The sequence below is a fragment of the Spea bombifrons genome, chromosome 1 (genome assembly GCF_027358695.1).
Source record: "Spea bombifrons isolate aSpeBom1 chromosome 1, aSpeBom1.2.pri, whole genome shotgun sequence".
In the NCBI taxonomy this organism is placed as follows: Eukaryota; Metazoa; Chordata; class Amphibia; order Anura; family Pelobatidae; genus Spea; species Spea bombifrons.
In genome coordinates, this window is record NC_071087.1 from 113,078,148 (window position 1) to 113,103,115 (window position 24,968).

Here is a 24,968-nt window from a genome sequence, read left to right on the forward strand (position 1 = left end):
CTATCCGGGGTCAGCTATACGGGGAACGTGGGTACATGACCATAACATGGAGGCTTCAGCAACGGGGGAAAGAAGAGCTGCAGGAACCCAGAGACCATGAAGCGAAGCAGGTTATGTGGAAAAGGGATTCGAATCTGGATTAACCCCCAGGCCACGAAGAGAAGTGATGTGATGCTGTGGAAAAGGGATTCGAATTTTAAAAAATTGATTTATTCCCAGGCCATGAAGAGACAGGGCTTTTCAATTCTCCTTAGTTAAGTGATATAGGCGCTAAATACAATTTAGATCATACGGAAAACATATAAATAAAAGAAATCTGAATTCATATCTTTTTTTTCTTTTTATATTGATGTGAGCTCTGAAAACTTGTACCAGCAAGTCGTAAAGAAATTGAGTGTATAAATCTGGATTAATCCTCAGGACATGAAAAGTGCACTTATTTTACTTATTATACTGATTTAGGTACAAACCCTAAATCTGGAGATCCAGGAATAAAGTAATGTATGTGAGACATAAAGTGTGTTACTATCTGAGGTATCTTAGATATAAATAATATGGAGCTTTGTGCAGAACATCAGGAGAAAATGGGGCTTCAATGGCCCAAGTAAAACAAGGATGGATAATTATATGTGACCACACAAAAATTCAAGGACCATAATTTTTTTGTGCATAAGGAATCTCCAGTGTGAAGACAAATTTAAAAGTCAGTGATACCAGGACCAGCATAATTCTTTGGTTAAGCCCATAACACATATTGGAATGCCATAGTTCCAAACTTCAAATAACCATACTGGAACCCTTTAATACTGATGGTTTCTTCCTACCCACCACTGGAATCCAAGTTTTGCTGTAGAACATGACTTGAGCCTAAAGCATGAAGTGTACATAGCCAGAAACAAGACAGGTCATATGATTATTAGTATTACTATCTTTTATTTATCTAGCGCCAACAATTTACACAGCGCTCCTTACAATACACATATTCAAGACTAGAATTGACAAAGACACACTGATATGTCAGGTGAAGAGGGCCCTGCTCACAAGCCTACAATCTTAAAGGAATGGGGTGAGGACAAATATAAGGAATAGAGAAAGGTGAGATGTGGTGCAGGGTTGTGTCAGTGACAGCGACGTTCTAGCAGCTAAGATGATAAGGCTTCTCTGAAGAAGTGGGTTTTTAGATGTTGGGAGGGAGAGTGAATGCTGAAGGTTCGGTGGAAGTAGATATGGGGCAGCACAAGGGAGAGGACGAGGTGATAAGTGAGGAGGAGAGCCTTAGACCATGGGAAGTACGTAAAGATTGAGTAGGGGAGTATTTGCTTATGAGGGTAGAAATATATTGAGGATCAGTGTTATGGAGGGCTTTATATGTTAGTACAATGATTGTAAATCTAATTCTTAAGATAACAGGGAGCCAGTGGAGGGTTTCACAGAGTGAGGAAGCAGAAGAAGAAGAGTGGTATGCAAGGAAGGTAAGCCTAGCAGCAGCATTTAGAATAAACTGCAGATGAGAGGGTTGAGACAGTGGAATGATGTAATATTTGCCAAAGAAAATGGAGTGACAACATCAAACCAAAAAGAAAGGGTATCACCCAGAGGATCCTATCAGTTCTACTGGCATTGGTCCACAGTTATGCACGTCTGTCCCACAACATGCCACTCTGACTCCCAGATATGCCTTTTACCCCCCTATATCCCACTCTGCCTCCCTGATATGCCTTATAAACGTCTATATGCCACTCTGCCTCCCTGATATGCCTTATACCCCTCTATATACCACTTTGCCCACCCCAGACTTACCAATGCATCCCCAGACTTGCCCCCTGTGCTTCAGACTCCATGGTGTCTAGTGGGGGCAGCCAGTGAACGTCTGTGCAATGTGCGTAGACATCCTCTGCTGCTACCAGGCACTTCCACCGGGGCTTCTATGACTGAGCACTTGAAGGTCATGTCACGCCTGTGTTCAGTCCTAGAAGGTCTGGAAGAAGTGTCGGCAGCAGCGGAGATTGTCTGTTCGCATCACGCAGATGTCCACCTGCGGCCAGAGAGGAGGATCCACGTCCCCTGCAGTGCTGCGGGTATCTGGATCTTAGTTTTATAGTCAGACCTCTATTTGAGGTCAGATTATAAAACGAGCTTGAATATAAGACAAGGGGTATTTTTCAGAACATTCGCTCTGAGAAAAACCTCATCATATATTCCAGCAAATACGGTATTCCTGATAAGAGAAATGAGTAGATGTTAATCACCATTGGTATGAAAGAACTGCAGATGATTAAAAGCTTAGCAGGGAGTTTGGGGACAATACTAAAGATAACCTGAACAAGAAGTTAGAGGAATAAAGCCTATTTAGAAACAAGACAAGTCCATTTTACCAATGCCTTTGTGAAAATTGTGAGCTTTGGTGCTTTATAAATGCAGTGTTATACAGTCAATTCCCTATTCTAATAACCTTCATTTCTAGAAGATTTCCGAGTGATGATTTTTTCCTACTTGCTGCTTTTCATAATCCATACAATGTGTGTTTGTGAAATAAATATAAATTCTTTTATTTGCATTTTACCCCACATACACTGTAAGATTGTCCCAAGGTCATATGTTGTCTTTAATACGATTTCAAAACACATTGTAACTCTATCAGTGCTGCTAATTTGTCCATTTAAAACGTGATTTCTTAATGTATGTCAATATATCTTGTATGCCATCTTTTATTTATACATCCTGACAGCTAAATAAAAGCCACTAATCACCAAATTAGGGCTGTTTCCCACAAGTGCTGACATGTATCACATTCATTTTTCATCCCTGAATTGGTACTCTGTCAACAAGGCCTTGACATTAATAGGCCTTATGGACAATGGGTATCTGTTTAATTCTGCATGATCCAACATAGACGCTCACAATGCTGCCCTTATCCAAATTATGGATGCTTTACACATCCGTATTGGCTTTTTATTAGTGCCCCAGCTGCGTCTATCTATCTATCTCATCTATCCATCTATTATATAGATATATATATATATATACTACCCCTTTACTTTGTGTAAGAAGTTAAACAGTTAAAATGACAGATCCTCCAAAACAGTGTTATTTTTTTATTATAACCCACAACAAATGTGGATATCATCATGTTTATCTCTTTCTTAAATGCATTATAGAAAATTACTGGCATTACTCCTCTGAGGGTTGCTTCCTTTTTTTTGATGTTTTTCCTCGTAATCACTATTATTTGGACATTTGTGGTTATTTATTATAGTGATATTTTATAGCACTGACCTGGTTTGTGCACATTAATTACATGTGAGCTCAGCCTTGTGGTGTCCTTCAGATGGCAAGGGCACTAGTATCTTTTTCTTATTCCCTGCTCACAGAAATAAAAAATGTGGTGTTTTGGGGCGCGTGTACTATTTTTAGACACCTCTCTCTATATATAAGTGTATTTTATTTTGCCTGCACTGTTCACAGGAAGAAAACATAAAAAAAATCCAATTGACTGGCGCCCTCCAGTGACATGGGAAAGTCATTGTCATTTAAATTTGCCTTGTTATTTCTTGTGTGTTTTGTAATGTGCGAAGACGAAGCTGAGCGTCGTAAACTCTCTTAACGCTGCTACCTGACTGTATTATGCTGGGGACAGATTTGGAAACATCAGCCTCTGTTGGGTAGGTGAAAGGATAAAGCCTTTTATGCCAACTCATCATGTATAGCCTGTTAACTAATAAGAGGAGCTGCTTGTGTTCATTTACATATTTACAATGTGCATTTTAACTTATTTTAGACCATCTCTCCACTTACTTAAATCGTGGTACTTACTGGGAATACCATTATTACCTACAGCTATGTTATTTGTCGCTATAGGAATAAGAGTGAAGTTAAACATAGAAACAGCATTTGGCAACAGATAGGACCCATTTACCCTGCCTATTTTTCCTGAAATAAGACTTGTCTCAATCAGTTCTTGATCTTGTCTTAGATTCAGGATAGCTTTATGCCTACCCCATGCATGTTTAAATGTACTTACTGTTCATAAAATACTAACTGTTCATCAACAACATGGCATTCATGTTCAGGTGGGGCTGGCAAATAGTTCCTTAGGGTCTACTTTGTTTAATGAATATTCATTCATTAAATGGCCCACCTGGTGGGCCAACTGGTCCGCGACACAAGCTGCAGGCCCACGTTAGGTGGTCGCCAGGTGGCATAGATATCAACGCCAGTGGTGCTCAGCTGGCCCCCAGACCAGAGAAATCCGCAGATGAGGTAAGGGGTGTGGAGGTTGAATGGGTGAATTAATTAGTGACTGAATGAATGTACAAATGTTTGGGGCCAGGAATGACACATGCAGGATGTTAAGGGGCCAGAAAAGCTGCTTGGGGGCACTGAAAAGCTGCTTGGGGCAAAGATGGCACAGGCAAGTTGTTTGGGGGCAAAGGTGGCACTGTGTGACATGTTGCTTGTGAAGTTGGAGTTCCCCTGCTGTGGCCTGTGAGCACATGAGCTCGACCATGCATTCATATATATGGGGCTGGTGTCTAGGGCTGCTTTTTCATTTCCAGTCGGGCCCTGGATATATTTACCTTTTTAATTCCTCTTTTTTGCACTGGATTTTGCTATTACACACACAAACAAGTGCATCATTTTTAACCCATTTAGTGTTGCCCTAGATATTCGTTGTGTTCTAAACTATAGTTAAGCTACTTAATGAATCCCTTAGTTTGTTTACAATGAACAGGGTTTAATTGGTAGTGTTTCAACACAATTTACTTAAGAGGACATAACCCAAGCGAGCCTCTGCTGCAGAAAGAGCTTGGCGGGACCTTTATAATGTATAGTTAAATCAGTGGGTTTCTTTAGTCTCTTCTTCCTTTGAATAAATCATTATACAGGTCCAGCACGTCCCTTCTTGCAGGAGAAGCTTTTCAGTGTTGGCCCTTTATAATGAGTAGCTAAGCCGGCAGCCCGTTAAGTTTACTTCCCTATTAAAGGTGCTCTCCCATCTACTCTGCTGAATTCAACATCATCCAGAGGACTGTAGAGTGTCCTTCCCAGAAATAATTCATTTATCAAGTAACACTTGGCCTCATTGATCATATCTCCTGGAAACTAGTGATGTCCGGATCATGAACGAATCGTTCATTTGATCCGGTTCTTTTTAGTGATCCGGATGAGTCGGTTCACTAGACTGAACGATTCGTTTGTAGCGGTTCAGTCTGTGAATCATCATGCAGCTGTAACCTGATCCTAGAGCTGTGAGTCATCTGCAGAGCACTCTGGGGTCAGGTTACAGCTCATTAATTCTCACAGGAACGATGACTCATAGAGTCAGAGAGTCGTTCAAAGAGTCGAATGATCCGAAGAGTCGAATGAACCGAAGAGTCGAATGAACCGAAGAGTCGAATGAACCGAAGAGTCGAATGAACCGAAGAGTCGAATGAACCGAAGAGTCGAATGATTCGAATCTTACAGGGATCCGGATCTTACAAGGATCCGAATCTTACAGAGATTCGAATCATTCAGAGAATATTACTGATACCATACTTTTATAAATAAATACATTAATAATGTTCACACTGCCCCCAGGATTTAGATTCCCATGAGTTTGCCCCCCTTTACCTATAACTGCACCTACAGTTAACTTTATTAAATTAATTAAATTAACCCTCAATCATCAGCATAAAATTAACCCTTATACCCCATCAACCATAACTGCCCCTGAAATTAACCGTAAGGATCCCATTAACCATAACGGCCCCTGAAATTAACCCTAAAGACCCCATTAACCATAACGGCCCCTGAAATTAACCCTAATAAATTGGTATGGTTGATGGGGTATTTAGTGTTAATTTGGGGGCAGTTATGCTTAATGGGGTGTTTAAGGATAATTTAGGGGCAGTTATGCTTAATGGGGTCTTTAGTGTTAATTTAGGGGCAGTTATGCTTAATGAGGTGTTTAGGGTTAATTTGGGGGCAGTTATGCTTAATGGGGTCTTTAGTGTTAATTTAGGGGCATTTATGCTTAATGAGGTGTTTAGGGTTAATTTGGGGGCAGTTATGCTTAATGGGGTGTTTAGGGTTAATTTGGGGGCAGTTATGCTTAATGGGGTCTTTAGTGTTAATTTGGGGCAGTTATGCTTAATGGGGTCTTTAGTGTTAATTTGGGGGCAGTTATGCTTAATGGGGTGTTTAGGGTTAATTTGGGGGCAGTTATGCTTAATGGGGTGTTTAGGGTTAATTTAGGGGCAGTTATGCTTAATGGGGTGTTTAGGGTTAATTTGGGGGCAGTTATGGTTAATGGGGTGTTAAGGGTTAATTTTAGGGGCAGTCATGGTTGATGGGGTGTTAAGGGTTAATTTTAGGGCAGTCATGGTTGATGGGGTGTTTAGGGTTAATTTAATGGTGAGGGTTAATTTAATTAATTTAATAAAGTTAGCTTAAGGTGCAGTTGCAGGTAAAGGGGAATGTAAATCCTGGGGGCAGTGATTATTAATGTATTTATTTATAACAGTATGGTGACATTCTCTGAATGATTAGAATGCCAATGAAGGCAGAGAGTCGTTCAAAGATCCGGATCTTACAATGATCCGGATCTTACAATGATCCGGATCTTACAGTGATCCGGATCACTGTAAGATTCGGATCCCTGTAAGATCCGAATCTTTGAACGACTCTCTGCCTTCATTGACATCACTGGAGGCAGGGGGGAGGATTCATAATGAAAGGGGCGGGGCCAATCGTTAGTGTGCCTGCACAGAGTTACTGGAAAACAGTAACTCCGTGCAGACACACTGAGTGATCCGAAGATCCGGATCATGAATCGGATCATTTCAGTGAACGAATCGAAATGATCCGATTCACTTTAATGATCCGAACTTCCCATCACTACTGGAAACACTGGGCACATGACACCAAATCAGGCAATACATTGTTATTATAGAAACTCTATAAAAAAACTTCTTTAACAGTTTAGTGCTTTTTTTTTTTTTTAAGTAATTTAACCTCACAAGGAACAAAATGACAGATCTTTTAAGCTTTATTTGTTTCGTATACTAGTGCAATTAATGTTCTTTGTGCACCTTTACATTGTGATTTATAGGGCCCCATAAAACCTAGAGCCACTACAGGAGCCACTTGGGTTGCTTAGCTATAGAAGAATTATAGCAATAACAGTAAAAACCCATGACTTTTTTTTTTATTTCCACATATCTAATGGTTTTATTCCGCACTAAAGTACAAACAATCTCATAATGCCGTAACTCTATAAAGTTGCAACCTAAGCAAGTTAATTTAATACATAAGCCTTACAACACCCAATATAGCTGACAAAGTAAGATCCATCTAGTCAAGTACCACTGTAATGTATAAATATTAGACACAGTCACGTGAGCAGGAAAACCTTTGCCCATTGTGATACTTCAACCTTTGATAAAGGGAACCGGGTTGTAGCTGTACACAACCTTCTGCAGCTGCCCTTCTATTACCACTTCCAGTTTCACTGTGTACAGGTGAGCTCTTATCCTCCTTTTTGTGTATCTCATAAAGAAAAATGAGTGGAGACTACAAATATTCCGTGGGCTTTTAGTAAAAAAATCAGCAAAAAAAGTTATAGCCTTAATGACTGAGACATACAATAGATGTTTCCTACTGTAGAGGAAGGCAGCTGAGCCTTCTGTATATAGGTTGTAGTTAGAGTATGTATTTTTTGTCTCGGTCATTAAGGCTGTGACAAATATAACATTCTATAATATATAATATGTAGTGATCGGCCCTCTGACCTTATCATGTTAAATCATGTTGCACGTATTTTTGAAACATGAGAAAAGAGAGCAGAGAACACATACCGTACTCATTCCACTGTACAAGATTCAGCTAAATGTATGTTTTATGTAAACTGATGGTGAACGTGTTGGTAGCTGTTATGTGTTCAGCTTAAACAATTTAAAGGTCAGAATTCCGATGATTGTGATATGTTTACGGTAAGCTTTTTTTCTTTTCAAAGTTTAGTACCCTGCACAATGAGCCACACATTGTGCAGCGCTGCAGAATATGATGGTGCTATGTAAATCAATTAATAACAACTCTCAAAAGAAGTAACTGTTAATGTTTTCATTCATACCGCTACTGATTCCCCCTGGATAGATCATTCCTCCTCCATAATTCATTTACAATAGGTGATATCAAAGGTTGTGGAAATTGCAATTTTTTTTTAATTTTTACTGAAATTTGACACTTAGCTTGAATACAGTTTGTATTGTAGTCAGTGCCTGGCCATAAATTACAGAGATAAAAGTAAATGAAAAACACTCCTTTCAGCTCTGAAATGCAGATTCCCTAGAAGAAAAAAAAAAGAAAACGTTTTTGTATTTTGGCTTAAAAACGTAAAATTCTTCCAAAGCGGATACTGAAGACACTAATTGCCCGAGATGAGTCCCGCTGTGGACACAGCAAACCACTACGTGTGTGGCAAATGAATTGCATAGATGCTAGCTAGCCGATCGCTGACTTCAGTGTGAGCAAAGAACACGTGTGAAGCATACTTAAGAAGCAGGGAGGAAATGAGCCAGAAGTTTGTTTTCCAACCCCAATAACAGAAGAACACATGCGGCAATTTCCATGCAGCATAATGAATTAGATTCTATGCAAAATGAACTTGCGTGTTAAATTTAGTATAAGGCTAGGATGTACCTTTCAGTTATCTCTAATATTACGTGGCTATTAATATTTGGTGTTTGTGGTATGATCATTTTGCCAGAAAATATTTCACCATCTGATCTGTTCCATGATTTGGTATGAGCTCAGGCCAAAATGGGTGGCTAGGGTTGACTGGACAGATCAGTTCCTAAAACATTATTATTATTATTATTAACTACAAAAATTATTATTAGTAGTATTTATTGTTTTATAGATCCCTATCAGAGACCTGTTGTCTCTGTTAGTCAAATTGTTATGTTACATACTACTTGTTTTGTCCTGTCCACCCATTGTACAGCGCTACGGAATTTGATGGCGCTATATAAAATAATAAATAATATTAATAGGACATACCAATTAGTATATAACATAACAAGATGACATCCAAATAAGCTTACAATCTATAACATAGAAACAATATACATCAACAGAAATCATCAGACTGTACTGTAAAATCCAATGTCTAATCTGCTTAAATTGCCTTTAAAAAAGGCTATGAGAAAATGCAAGACTAAAGTAAATCTAGAGTTGCGTAAAACCAATTTAACATTTTAGAATTTATGGCAATGCAATTAGCACCAATTTATAGCAGCTGTGGCACCCATTCAAGTGGAACGAGTAAATAACATGCAATCTGGATTGCTTAATATCATTGCTGTAAAAAACTTTTATGACATGTAGCCTTTGATTGCTCTTTCACTTTGATTCTGCCCTCTGTTTGCACCTGACCTTGTTATTCTTTTTTGATAATGTCCTTTTGATTTTTACTGTTCCTATCCTACCTTTGTTTAATGCGTTTGCACTGTGCTACCTACGTATATCAAGTGTCTCTCAGTGAGCAGTCAGACTATGATTACATTCGCAGAAAACCTTAACAATCCAAATCGTATTAGAAAAAACGAATGCAGTTACGCAGAACAGACAGATAAATACGAGCTTTGTGCATATTTATAATAACCAGTGCAGTGTTATCCAGGAACTGTAGGAGCAATGTTTACAGACTGGAGGAGTGAAGACATCCACATCATGCTTTCTAAACAAAGGCATTTGTTCCCAGTCTGCTTTTTCATTCACATGGGCAAAGTTGAGAAGTCTGGTTTTTCAACTTTGTCCATCATAAAAAGAGGGAGAAAGTAATTTCACATTTTTATAGCAAAATTAAATACACAAAAACAGGATGTCCAAACGATAGTACAAAGTCCATGTAAAGGAAATGGGCAAAAAAAATAAGTTAAGAAAAATTATGGATGGTAAAAAGAACTATAGAGAAGAGATTAAGTTATCTACTACCTTCTTAATGAAGTAAAACTTCCTCGCATTATGTCTCTGCCTCTTGTTCTAACATTTCTCCTCCTTTTAAAATAAACTTCATTCATTTACTTTGTTAAATCCCTTTATTTAACCCCTCTCTTTCTCTCTCTCTCTCCTTCCCTCTCTACTCTACTGGGATACCATAACTTCCATCATTGTATACTGAGCCAGACATTGACAGTGATACACCACTCCCATCACTATATACTGAGCCAGACTCAGATGGTGGTACAATATAACTCCTATCTGCATGTTTCAGATACAGTTGCACTAAGCTGCGGAGGCTAAGTAAAGCTTATCAGCCCTCCCACAAGCTTCTATGTGGTTCTCATTTGATCTATACCTGCAGAGTTTGTGTGTAATATTCAGTTGATCTCTATAATTCCATGTGGTTATTATTTGATCTATACCTGCAATGCTGGATTTCCATGTGGGTCTCGTTTAATCTATACCTGCAGGTTTGCACTTGATATTTAAACGATCTCTATGATTCCATATGGTTCTCATTTGATCTATACCCACAATGCAGGGTTCACATGTGTTACTCAGTTGACCGGTTTGTTTATGAGCCATTTCAACTTTATGTCCCAGCATGGTCCAGGTCAGAAGGGCCCTTTCTGAGCAATTTTGAAATGATAGAAAAAGAGAGACAGGAACAAGTGTTTGCAGGCTGTAGCTAGGCCACTGGAATTATTTCTACAACTCCAGCCAAGAGCTGGGGCAGTAGACTTGGGACTAAAGAAAATATGACTTATTTATTACTCAACCATTGGGAAGAAGAGGGAATGGAGTTTAATTAGCAATTGCCTTTTTAGAACTGGCATGTATTTAGCATTAAGATCTGTCACTTCTCCTGTATCCTACATTATACACTAAATAAACCAATGTAATGTGTAATAAGCAACCTATGTGTAATATAATAAGCTAGTGAAAAGAGATGTGTTCAGCCAATCACATCTTTTGCACGGGAAACAAGGGGGGGCAGTCTCCCCATGCATTTGCATGGTGGATATTATGTAAATTTGAAGGAAGCACTCAGCTATCATATACACTAAAGTGCATATGATGGCTGGTATGTCACTTTAAATTAGCTTATTCTTTAGGTCCAGGTTTCTCAGGATATATATGTTATTTTTGGGGGGAATATTTTAAGGCCAACATGGGATTTTGTTGCTATGCCTTTGTCCCATTTGGTGTGCTTTATTACCATGACTGCATAGCTTTGTCAAACCCACTTCCTCCCACCATCTCCCATCCCCAGGTGTCATTCCTGCTGCAAAGCCCCTATTTATGCGCCCCTGGAATTGTTGTTGTTGGAAATGTGTAATTGTTTGTGTGTGTGAGCATGGATGTATGTGTGTTTTCACAGTATACAGATGCTATCGCTGTATATCCCTGCTTAAGCTGCAGATGTTTGTGTTCTGTGCTGCATCACAGTTTACCTTGTATATAATGTATGCTCAGTTCGTGAATAATCAATCAATATCTGCACTAGGAATCTGCATTTCACCCTCTGTGTCATCAAAGACACTGCTTATGTAAAACAATTAGTTTTATTCAAGTCTAGACAGAACTTGGGATTTTACATGAGCAAAAGGAAGTAGAGTGCCTTGGAAAAACCAGCCTCATACCTTGTAGTCTTGCTCAACCAGGCTTGCCCATACATATTCCACGACTACTTGCACACCTTCCTAATGAATAAATAAAAAAGAAGATTTTCATATAAATAGGCAAAGAGCCTCTGTAATGCAGCAATATCACATTGAGATATCTTTGTGTGAGAATATGAAATATCAAGGTGATTTAAACAATAAACAGATAATGTAATTTAATAGAAAATAATCTGATGGCAGACAAAAACCATATGGACCTTCTAGTTTTCCAATTTTTCCAGATATAAAAACTCAGACCTTTATTAGTCCTTGGTCTCGTCTTAGATTCAGGATAGCTTTATACCTATCTAATGCATGTTTAAATTTCCACACTGTATTAGCCTCTACCACTTCTGATTGGAGGCTGTTCCATTTATCCACCACCTTCTTAGTAAAGTAAAACTTCCTTACATTACATGTAAGCCTCTAGTTTTAGATTATGACCTCTTATAACATTTCTCCTTCTTTGAAACAAACGTTCCTCCCGTACTTTGTTAAAACATGTTAAGTATTTCAAAGTTTCTATCACATGTCCCCTCTTTTCTCTCATCCAAGCTGTACACATTGAGCTCAAATAGGCTTTTTTGATAGTTTTTAAACCATTCACCATTTTAATAGCCCTCCTCTCTCTCCTGAACTCTCTCGGACATGATTTTATATTATTAAAATGTATTTATAAGGCAGATATGTGCCATGGCATGGTATATCAGATTGCAGCATGAACAGGGAGGAGTTGAATAACTTCCCATACCGTGATTAAAGATGCATTTTGTAAGGACTCGCTCTCGGTGTGGGATGCTGCACTCTGATCGAAAATAAATTGAGTGATTTGCTTTTGTATTTATTTAATAACCTGTTTGTTTTTTTTACATTTTGGTGAGCTAAAATACTCTTAACATATTCTATATTACGAAGGGCCACAACAGACAGCTTCTCCTGGAATAAGTGGTGAGTTGTTAATGTATAACTTATTCATTACACTGTTTAATCAGTTTTACTAAGTATAATGCCAGTGAGTAAAGGAAAAACTCCCCCGCAAATTAAAGAAAGCCGTGGTTAACTTGTGGCTGAAAAATATTTTGCTAGTTTTATATTATAAAATATGTTTGCTGCTTCATGACTTATTATCTTTTTAATCTAGCCATGCTATTAGCAGGAGTGATTTACCCTTAATGTAAATTCTTTGCTTATTGTTTATTGCCCCTGTTCCAGACATGTCTTGTGGGTGTTATGCCTACAGAAGTGCATTATATATACATGATTGCTTTCAAATGAACACTTTGGGAAGTGGCAAATCCAAATATCAATATCCATAGATCTTCCATTTATTAAACAATCCTTCTTCTAGTTCAATTACATGTTAATTCTTTTAAGCCCTTCCTGCCGAGATTACTCACATTCAGCCATTTTTCCAGGGCATGTGTACATTTCACATGTTGGCGATCAGCTTATGTAAAGCGGTGCCATGCAGTATGTGGGAAATATAACAGTAACTGATGCATTTTTGTGAGTTTACACTCCTCACATACTGTAGGACAGCACTTTAAATGTTGTGACATTTTAGTAATCTTTAGTTTCAAGAGGGCTGGTTAAATTGACATTTTAAAAGTTGTTTTAGTTAGTATTTGGATTGGTTGGTGATTTTGGATGGGTGGTTAGTCAGGGGCAGCATAAGGCACCAACATTGGTCAGTGGGGAATTCCATACAAGGTATTTACTTTTAGAATGTATTTATTTTAACCAAAAATCTAAATAGCGTGTGTACTCCGGAGGAGACATAAGGCATCTTGGCTTCTGCCATTGTCACCAGTGAACTCCAGTCAGTGGTGTACTTAATTTGGATGCTACACTAGGCCTGACTCAGGACAGCTACTTTAGGTGGGGCCATACTCTTCACTGTTAAGCACCAGAATATGACATCATATCCAAGCACTCTGTCTCTTAAAGTTGCATGGTGCCAGGTATTGCATATTATAGTGGATGGCTGACTTGGCACATTCCCTCATAGTATAAACTGGTAGACTAGGTAGTTCTTATCTGCTGTCAGATGTTTTTATGGCCAGTCGGGAGATCAGAGATCTTACACGTGTATATATGTATTCAAAACCGGAAAAATATCCCATAGACTTACTAGTCAAGGTAAAAAAATCACTTGCTACTCCTTAGTGATATATCATTCAAGCAAAGCATTCAGGAGCACACTACGTCAAGCTATTTCACGCACCAGAACTCTGCTGCCACACTCACTACTACAACCACATGCACTCAAAACCCTCACCGTTTCAGCCAAACTGACGCACAAACCCATAGACCACTGTCAACCAAAATGATGCACAAACACTCCATTTCTAAGTTAACTGATTATTAGTTGAATTTATAAGTTGATTACCTTTACTATGGTATTTATAATGTATGTTATTTTTTGCATTTATGATATTTATTAAAGTTACCCTACCAGTCACTTGCTATTGATCCCTTCCCCCCAAGATCGTAAACAATACCATTATTAATATATAATTAAAACAGTAGGGTTCTGTATTACCGTAATAAAGGATTTCCGTATATATGAATCCACATAGGAGTTCTTTGTTAATGTCAACGGCAGCAGGTACTAAGAACTCTAAAATGCAACATTTACCGTAAAATAACAGTTTAATTAGAAACGATCAGCTCCCCAGGTGCTCAGCCTTCTTGTCTTGAAATCTGCAACAGTAACAATTACTTGCTAGGCAAAGCTGCTACTTTACAAATGATTAAAAAGCTCAGGGAAAGGATTTTTTCCCTGTATGTACCTGGAATGTTATAAAGAATCTGCAGAATACATACCTATGGGGTATTTGGGGCAAATTGGGGTATGCCTGGATTACTATGTGACTAACGGTCTCACCAAAACGTACTAATTTGTATAATATTGCTATACTCAATGTATATAATGTTGCTTAACACAAGTCAGCCATTTATCCTGCAGTTAAATCTCAAGTGAGAATTCAGGGCAACATTGCAAAATACATGAGAAAATGCATATGTTTTTAAAAAAAAAAAACCACCAACCTTGGAAAACGTTGGCGTGCAAACAGTTGTATGACACATGCCACTGTGCCTACTAAAATACCCTGGGTTGCCCAATCTTCAAAAATCTATAGTTTTGTAGAGTTAAAACGAAATAAAGGTCCACCAATGCATGTGAGACTTGAGGGATGTTGAATACAAATCAGGGATTTCCCAGTACTTCACATCCAGTCAGGAATTGCAAAATATATATGAAAAGTACATTCTTTTTCTAAACCACATGTTGGTGCGGAGACGGTTGCATGAAATATGCCACGGTGCCCCTAGGTAAATACACAGGGATGTCTAGTTTCCACAAATATATCATATATGAGTATATTTTAGTGTGTTTGTGGAGTGAGTATGTTAGTGTGTGTTACTAGGGGGTGTCTGTGGCTGGGGGCCACTGCTGAACAGGAAATTGCCAGCCTCCCCTGTAGCTGCCTCACTACCTACATCTCCGAAGACCCAACCAGGGAGGTGTAAATACAATGAAGGTCTGCCCGGACCACTCCTGGGTCTATCTCACCCACTACCTCTTGTCATACTACCCATCGCAGGTGTCCTGATTAGGACACCTGAAATGCTGGAGGGTATGACATAGTGACAGCAGAAAATAACTAATTGTTCTTAATAATCTACCCCTTTTGAATCACTTGAAGTTTATTCCAGGTATCTACTACCCTTTCTGTAAAATAGAATTCTTTTCATGTTAGTGTTCAATGAGTTAAACTCAGATGTATCAGCAATCCATAAAACAGGAACTCTCCGAAACACTGGCAGACGTCCGTCCCAGCAGCTTCCCAGCACACACACGTTTACCATAGAGTATTAGAAACAGAAAATGAAACTGCTTGCGCTCACTTCCTGGTGTGATGCCTTCTTAAGTGTGCGTTCTGAGAGAAATGCTTACTTCCTCGAACCCATGTTTTTCAGAAGAGCCCAGTCATGTGTGACTTACACTAAAAGGTAAAGATTTTTGCCAGATCCTTCTGTTCCATTTCCTGGATATTAATATTTCTCTTTCGTACCTGAAACTGTTTGTGATGGATTCCATAATGACATGTACAGGTGAAAGAGCTGTTGCATTATCATCGATTACACCTAAGAATGGAAGTCCTTACATTCTCAAAACATATACTGTCTTCTATGGAAATAAAATACCGCTTGATTAATAGAGCACAGAAACCAGATGAACCCATTTTTCACATCAGGCACCATATGGAGGTTTTTTTTCCGGTACAATAATTTTTTTAAGTAACCGTCGCTTAACTATACAGTTGTCTGTCTGAAAATGTGTCCTTCTACAGCATATCGTCATTTGAAATCAGCGGATAGCCTGACTCTGTTGGTAGTGCAGTCACCCTTTTTTTACCACACTGAGCTAGAATTACTCTTATTGTGTAATAGCAGATGTGCTTCACTACAAATGTAACAGCCATTCACATTTGTAGCAGGTCCACGCAGCAGACACTGTGTAATGGGCACAATAGGCCACCTTCTCATATGCCACCCTAGGCTCTGTGTTAGCAAACTCACTTGCCAGCAGCGATAAAAATGATCAAGAAAGACCAAGCGGTCATAGACGGTCAGAGGCTTAAATGCAATGTAAGGAAGTTTTGCTTTTCTGAGAGTGTGGTAGATAAATGGAACAGACTCTCATAAGTGGTAATACACAGAGAGAATTTGGACATGTATGGTATAGACATAAAGCCTATCCTGAATCGATCACTAAATGTTTTGTGTAAAAGAAAATAAATGAAGTTGCAACTGCATGTCTTTCCAGTTTAAATGAAATGAAAGAACAAAACAAAGAAAAAAATGAATCGGTAATTCTCTAATTCTATAAGGAAACGTGAGATGAGTGCAACGTGGCAAACTGTCAGTACAGGTTTTACATGACTTGTAATGTAATCCACACACTTTGACTAAGTGCCGGTTTATACAACTGCATGAAAACAGATTGCAGTAAATATAAATCACAGAATAATGTAATTTGTGTTACAGAAGAAGAAGGCAAAAAGAAATACCCATCAAGATTTGTGCCTCAAAAAGGAGAAAAATTCCTGATTTCTCACTGGATCAACAAGCATTACCTGATCCTGTCCTTAAAACAAATTATATCCTTGTATATTCTCCTTTGTTAAAAAGTCATCTAGGTCATATACATTACTGTATGTATGTATGCAGATATATCTAATTATATTTTATCACCTTTAAAGGTGCTACTTTTATCAGGGGAGGGTTAGCACTTTCTGGCCCTGGGGGCAGGTAAACTAAAGAGGCCCTACTGGCCACTTGCCCCCCCCCCCCAGTTACTTGCATACACACTAGTACTAATATTTACACACACTCTTACACTTATACGATTTTACACACATAACACACTAACACACTTACACTAACACACAATTCCTAATACACACTAATGGTAACACACTGCCTCCCTCACACAATTATGCATACACACTCATGCTAACACACTCCCTTAAATATATATGTTAATGCCAACACACAAACACATGCACATTTATGCTAACATATAAGCATATACAATGTATTTCTTCTTATGAAATTTTGTCTGGGAACACTTAATTTCCATGTGACAGAAAATTAGGTGCTGATAGGTTGTTGCTTCTTAAATGCCTCTTAAACATTTCTGTGTTGTTTTTATGTGATCAAGCTTTAAAATGGACAAATTAAATGAAAGATGGATTCAAGTTTATTAACATTCTGAAGAGTGCCTTTACTGTTTTGTCTATGTGGAACTATACGGTTAGCCATTGAAATGTTATTGAAATGCACCATGCAAGACAGAGAATGTTAGTGAAGTCCCTGTAATATAAATGTTTCATAAGCATTCCTGATTTAAGGGGCAATCTGCTCCTGGTACTATCATATGGATATCATATCATATAGGACCAAGAATGAATGGAGCAAGGGTGTGTTGAGGTTTGGGAAAGAGCAAACTGTTGTCCCCTAGTATTTTACTTAAACCATACGAGCCACTCCGCTGACTTGAAGTCAATGCTGCTATTGTCGTCAGTACCGTTGATGGGCCCTTTCTTGGTGCTTAGGGCCAGTTGTAAAACGTGTGCATTTACGAGCAGCCCAAATCTGTTCATGGACTTATGCGTGTGATTTCACTTTTACTCAAACTTGCATGTCTGGGGTAATTCAGATCTTGATATCTTTATTGAACATTTAAGGAGCTCTTGTATTTTTTTTCCCAAGGAGCTACGCAGATTATGGGCTGAAGTTGAAGTCAGCAACACTATGAGTTTTTTTTTTTTATTGAATTTTATAAAGATATTACTATGTTGTATATCATGATGAGCAGCTTCCCTTATATTTTATTGTTATGTTATTGTTATTAACATTATTAGATTTTGCAAGCGTCTGCATTAAAGGGTACAGTTCCTCACTGTCCTTATATGACTTCAGTTTAGGATTTATCCCTGAAATAAGTCAAACAGATTCTCACTAGGGGTATAATTCCTTAAATACTGCCAAAAGATGAATTATTTTGGTTATGGTGCGGATTTCTTTCTCCTACAGGTACATATCCTTCAGGAAAATGCATGTTGCAGTGATAGGAGCTGGAGTCATCGGACTGTCCACAGCACTCTGTATCCATGAGCAGTACCACCGTAGCGTGTCGCCGCTAAAAATCGAGATATATGCAGATAAATTCACCCCGCTCACTACCAGCGATGGAGCAGCAGGATTGTGGCAGCCATACCTCTATGATGAGGGAAATACGCAAGAGACGTAAGCTCTCTTTACTTAGTTTCTTTAATATAGGGTATGTATAGGGTATATAAGGATGTGCAAAAGCTGGTGTGGGCTCAGTAGGATCTGCGATGTAGATAAGTGATTTACGATATAGTCAGCACAATAAAAAGGAAGTTTTAATATGAGTCTTTCCAAGGAAAAGCATTGCTTATATAGTTTTAAATTCCTACTTTAATGTTTAATGTTTTTAAAATGGGGGGTACAGAATCTAAAGTATATCACTATGGCAGACATACATGTACTCAGAGTAACACAGCATAGAAAGAACATACGAGAGATGGTATAACAACTACGTATATATATATATATATATATATATATATATATATATATATATATATATATATATATATAATATATATATATATAATATATCATGTTTTTGCATTTCTTCAGTTTTCACTGTGATATTTCTGCAGAAAATGGAACAAAGAGACATTTGATTACCTGCTACAATATGTCAACTCAGAGGCGGCACAGGACATGGGAATTTTCCTGCAGTCTGGCTACAATATACTGAAAGACCCAGCCCCTGTAAGAAACTTTTCTGTACTTTTACAATTAAATATTTTCAGATTTCACTGGCCAGATATTAATATAATACCATGCCAGAAAATAGGATTTATTTGTACGTCATTCTAACAGTAATCATACATAAACTAGGAAGCACAATATGTATCGCATTTGGTTTACATGACTTGTAAAACGACAAAATGCTGAAATTGAGGGTCAATATGTGCTGAATTATTTAAACATTTTTAGTTTTTTGTTCACCCTATGAAAGTATGATGACTTGTATAGTTTTAATGTCATTATTTTTTTAAGTTTTCACTGTTTAAGCCTAACTGGTGGAACCTCACTAATCCTCAGATTAACACAAGTGTTTTTACTTTTGCAGGAGCCCTCATGGAAAGACGTTGTGCTTGGATTTCGCCATCTAACCCCTGAAGAGCTTAAGCTTTTTCCTGGATACAGGTTTGTATCTGTAGGATACGAGGGCTAGCCTTTACATGAGAGATTCAGATCCAATGCCTACAAAGCGTATACCGTGCCCCATATGGGAAAGACCAGTCATGGACTCCATCATTAATGTTTAATTCTCATTATGACAATTTCTCATCCTGTTGCACATTCAAGTTTCCATAAACCTTCCTCCTCATGAGTGTGCCAGACTATCAAAGATCTTTCTAGACTGAGCGACCATACTGTTGCGTTTTGTCCTTGAAACCACTGTCAGCAACCATTAAAATTTGTCTAGCCAAACACTTATCCTTGTTCATGTTTTCCTTTCTAGTTATGGTTGGTTTAACACTGCACTGATGATTGAGGGGAAAAGTTATTTACCATGGCTGACCAAGAGGTGAGTGTTCACGCAAAAGTTTTGGTGGCGTTAGAGTCAATGAGTGCACACACTGATTCATGTCTAATACAGTTATATATATATATATATATATATATATATATATATGTACTGTATATTGTCAAATTCAGCCATAAATTCCTGTGGTTCTCATTTATTCTTGCAGTCTTTTAAAACGAGGAGTCACATTTATTCAAAGGAAGATTGAAAATTTTGGAGAAGTAAGTTAGTCGCCATGTCGATTGACTGTCAAATGACACAGTGAATAAATGACGCCAACCCTGCACTAAACAAAGATTTACAAATATTGCTTTGTGTAACTACTCCACAGTTGGCTGCACAAGGAGCAGATGTTATCATTAACTGCACAGGGGTGCGTTCAGGAGAACTACAGCCAGATCCTGAGTTAAAGCCAGGTCGAGGACAAATCCTAAAGGTAACAGCGATACTATCATCATTTTTCCAATAAAATAAAATGTGAAGTCACATTACCTTAAAGGTGCTGCTCCGCTTAAATAAAAAAGGTAATTGCGCTCTATAGCGCATTAAGCAAATAAACCTTAGCAAATCTGACAATTTATTCTTTCTTCTGGAGGTTTGACCACATGCAAATAACATTTTGTGTCACGTTACAATTAGGTATTCCCAGAAAGAGTTACATATGAAACAAAATTAAATAATTATTTCTGGGAAGGATTTGGACATTCAATGGTACTAAGAATTATATTTAAATGCTTCATTTGGTTGAAAGCCAGCAGAATAGGTGGAACAGAACTTCAATCATGACAAAGAATAAATAAGTGCTTAAGTAGTTATGTAACAGACATTGAAGCAATGTTTCTTAAAATTAAAGTTCTTTATGTTGAATATAAAAGTTGTAAAACAAAATTAACAACAGTGCACCATGACAAAACACCTTTAAGACATGATGCTAACACTATTTGGTGGATCTCGTCCAAGCCAGTTGGGGAAAGTGGGTGTGATGCGTGTTTTTATAGCTTCTGTTCTATCGTAAGAGCTAAACACTAAATCTATGACGTTGGAAAGGAGCACGTTTATTTGTATTGATGCATAATCTGTCTCAAAGTGATTGCTATGAGGTGCTCATGATCTGCGATCTCTCTTTTGAAGTTAGCATGGTTTCTTAGTACTTAGTGAATTTAATACAAGGGAATTGAAAGCCAATGATCCAGACGTTACAAACAGCTACTTTTTGATGTTTGCCTTGCCTAAAAAGTAATTATTTTGACCTCAGAATTCCCAGACATTCACATCCTGATTGGGATTGTCCAGATAGCAGTAATGAACTCTATTACGTTATATGTAGACTGCTCATGCACATACGTATTTCTGTACCTGGGTTTGGCATAGAAGCCAATGTTAGCATTGACACGGATGCTTCTATCTCAGTGTGACTCCTGGTGGACATTGTGTTTATTGTGGACATTTCCAGATGCGGTTGTTTCTGCTGTAAACAAATACAGTCACACACATCTGCATCATGGCAGCCACATTGTACTATACATTAAGGTCTAATATATTAAGCTTCTTCTGAAAGAATTGGCAGTTTGCTCTTACGTAATGTGGATCCCTTTATTACAGATGAAACTCACATGTGTTGGTTACTTCACAATGCATAAAGTCATTGAGATCAAATAGTGTACAGCGCTATGGATTATGATGTCTCTGTGTGAGTCAGTAGATTTTTTGAACATGTATTGCATAGGAGAAGTAATCGATCATGTGAAATCTGATTCTGATAATGTTTCTTTTCCAGGTGCATGCTCCATGGGTAAAACATTTCATTTTAACTCATGATCTGAAGACAGGCGTTTACACTACACCATACATCATTCCAGGGTAAGTGTCTATGGAGGTGTCTCACTTATTACTAGTGTTTTATATTAAAAGAACAGTTATATAAAAACGGTTGTGTGTATAGTAAACAAGCAGTGTTTACCCCCCAGTGTGGTTTATTCTTGCTTCCCCCTCCTGCCCCTGTGTACAGGTCTCAGAGTGTCACCTTGGGAGGGATTTACCAGCTGGGGAACTGGAATGAAGAAAGCACCTCTGTAGATAATGGATGGATCTGGGAACAATGTTGTGAGCTTCTACCTAGTCTAAAGGTGAGGTGTAATTTTATATAAGGTAAATTCCTGTATTTTCTGTTAAAATGTCCAAAAAATACGAATACTGCCTTCTTTATTTCTATTACAATGCTGAAAGAGGTGCTGCTATTGGCAAGTACACTATATGGACAAAAGTATTGCCACACCTGACCATTACATATCTTAGTATGTCCCCTTCACACATTTTGGACAATGCTATGTTTCCAACTCTGGGAACAGTTTGGGGAAGGCCCTTCTCTATTCCAGCATGACTGTGCCCTAGTGCTCAAAGCAAGGTCCATCAAGACATGGTGGATAAGTTTGGTGTTGAAGAACTTGACTGGCCCCCACAGAGCCCTGACCTTAACTCCATTGAACACATTTGGGATGATCTAAAATGGAGATTGCAAGCCAGGCATCCAACATCAGTGCCTGGCCTCACAAATGCTCTGCTGAATGAAAATTCCTACAGAAACTCTCCATCTTGTGGCTAACCTTCCCAGAAGAGTGGAAAGGGGGGACCAACTACATATTAATGTCTATGTATTTAGAATGGGATGTCATAACACCATGATGTTTTTGTAATGGTCAGGTGTCCCAACACTTCTGTCTATATAGTGTATTACTAGGATTAAACCTTTTACAGTTTAAGTGATCATTCTTTTGCTAGTTGCTCTTTTCTCTATGTATTGACTTAGTTTTGAATTGTTGCTGTAATTGAATTTCAGTTTGGCAAGTCAGTTTTAATTAATGTTTTCAAGCGAGAGGCCCATGAGACCTAGGTTGCTGTGGCATATAATCTCTGAAAAAAATAACAGCTAACCTTTTTTGAGTCATTAATTTACCCCTTTAAATATCGGTGTATTTTATTGTTAAACAGTACTTTAAAAAGGTTTAAAGAGGTTTTGCTCTTTATTAATCTGGCCCTCCCTTTCCTTATTTACTGCTAACTGAAAATCACTCCTGCATTAAGATGGTGTGCGTATTCTATTCCCCCTTTTTTCTGGCATAGAACGCAAAGATTATACATGACTGGACTGGACTGAGGCCTGTAAGAAGCAAAGTGAGGCTGGAGAGAGAACGTTTTGTGTCTGGAACTTTGAAGAGCGAGGTTTGCATATTTTATATATAACTCACGTGGAGATATTTTAATCTACTCAGTGGCTTAACTACAACCTTGTTCCTGTCTCCTCATACCCATTCAAAATTGTTTAGAATGGCCTCCTCCGACCTGGACCCCATTGGGGCACTGTTTTGGGCAAAAGTGGCACTGTGGGACATGTTGATTGGGAAAGTTGGGGGGCCCTGTGGCAATTTTAGCACCAGGGTACCAGTAGAAACAGTATAGTGAATAATTATATAAATGTGATATTTGGTGAACAATCCTCTACCCCAAAAATGTAATAAATCACAATACTGCCCTTATTTCACAGCCGCTACCCTAGAACAGCATTCTCCGGATGCTGATATCAAGCAATTGCAGTATGTAAAAGTTATGTGTACCCTCTAATATTTGCCAGTAAATGCCGAGGATAGATGTTTTCCAAATGCAATTTATTTTCTAAAGGTCTTAGAATATTTACTAGCAACAATGATGGTGATGATAATAATACCTATTAATACTCAAACATTTTTCTCTGCAGCTCATACACAATTATGGCCATGGTGGTTTCGGTCTCACCATTCATTGGGGTTGTGCGATGGAAGCAGCAAAGATATTTGGGCAGATTGTGGAGGAAAAGAAATTAAGGACTCCCAAGTCTTCTCTGTAATATGGACCCAAGAAGCACTGCGTAATATGGCTGGAGTATAGGTTCTTGCTGTATCGAGCCTCATTAAGGCTCACATTACCTGTAAAATAACTGATACATCTTCATGGTACTGTGACTCTCTAGAGACAAAAGCTAATAGACACTAATCTTCTTACTGGGATACAGCCTTGAAGCAAAATAAAGCTTTACAACTTGTCTTAAGGTTGTAAAATGGGGTCTTGCTGTTGGTTAACAACTGGCTAATTATCACATGCATATTCAGATGCAATAATTAGGATTTTTAGAATAAATACAATATATAATTTTTGATTTTGAACTGTTGTCTTTTAATGAGGAGCCCATATGAGAGCATGAGAATATTTAAATATATAACTAAAAATACACAAAACGTGCTTAAATGAGGATGAGACAATATAAGTATATATAGGTATATAATACATGTATATGTATAGGCATTTTATAGTTCAGCAGTCTATGTACGTGTAATAGTTGTCAATAGTAATGTTACAGTAATGTACAGTTGTAGTAATGTTACAACTAGACTTGGGCGCCGGCCAACTCTTCGTGTTCGTCTTCGTGGGGGGGAAAATCTTCGTATTCCAGGAATATTTGCCTGTTCCTGTGTTCGGTTCGGGCGAATATTAGTGTACATTCTTCGTGTGCGGTACGCACTACGCAGCAGCTTTGGCAGCAGGATTTTAAATGTCCGTACGAGCCTGCAGGAGCCTCCTCTGCCATCAACCAATGAAGTGCACCTGTACTTCATTGGTTGATGGCAGACAAGCCCCTTGCTGGTGACCAATAGAGTCGCTCGTACAGACTTTTAAAATCCTGGTGCTGTAACTTGGCTGGGACAGACCACTGGTTTCCCCGCTCCAAGAATTAAAGGTCCTTACAAACGACCAATAGAGTCGCTTGTACGGACCGTTAACTTTTGGAGCAGGCCCAGGCCAAGTTACGCCGTCAGGAGTTAAAGGGCCATGCGAGTGAGTCTATTGGCTGCCTGCCTACGTGTACAATGTACTGCTCAGCCATATGCATATGGTTTTCCATAGACTTTAGTGCCGACCAACTGTGTTCGGTTCAGGAGAGTATTCGTGTACATTCTTCTAAATTTTTTGTAGAAGGGGTTAATACGGGGTTAACGTGGTATGCACTATGCAGCACCTTTGGCACCAGGATTTTAAATGTCTGTACGAGCAACTCTATTGGTCGCCTGCAGGGGCCTTCTATG

The 24,968-nt window shown here is 38.4% G+C and overlaps 1 protein-coding gene across 2 annotated transcripts; it reads left to right on the forward strand.

Annotated features, from left to right (window-relative positions):
• Positions 1 to 7,347: 7,347 nt before the first annotated feature.
• On the forward strand, positions 7,348 to 24,041 carry DAO (D-amino acid oxidase). Of its 2 annotated transcripts, none has more exons than XM_053469053.1 (11): positions 7,348 to 7,502; positions 18,258 to 18,470; positions 18,914 to 19,028; positions 19,393 to 19,469; positions 19,789 to 19,854; positions 20,021 to 20,075; positions 20,186 to 20,290; positions 21,632 to 21,714; positions 21,863 to 21,980; positions 22,975 to 23,073; positions 23,606 to 24,041. In XM_053469053.1, exons 2-11 carry the CDS (start codon positions 18,277 to 18,279, stop codon positions 23,732 to 23,734), a joined length of 1,041 nt encoding a protein of 346 aa, XP_053325028.1. In that variant the 5' UTR covers positions 7,348 to 7,502; positions 18,258 to 18,276; the 3' UTR covers positions 23,735 to 24,041. The 2 variants fall into 2 exon arrangements, with proteins under 2 accessions (XP_053325028.1, XP_053325019.1); XM_053469044.1 differs by lacking the exon at positions 7,348 to 7,502 and adding an exon at positions 15,578 to 15,668.
• The last annotated feature ends 927 nt before the right edge of the window (positions 24,042 to 24,968 follow it).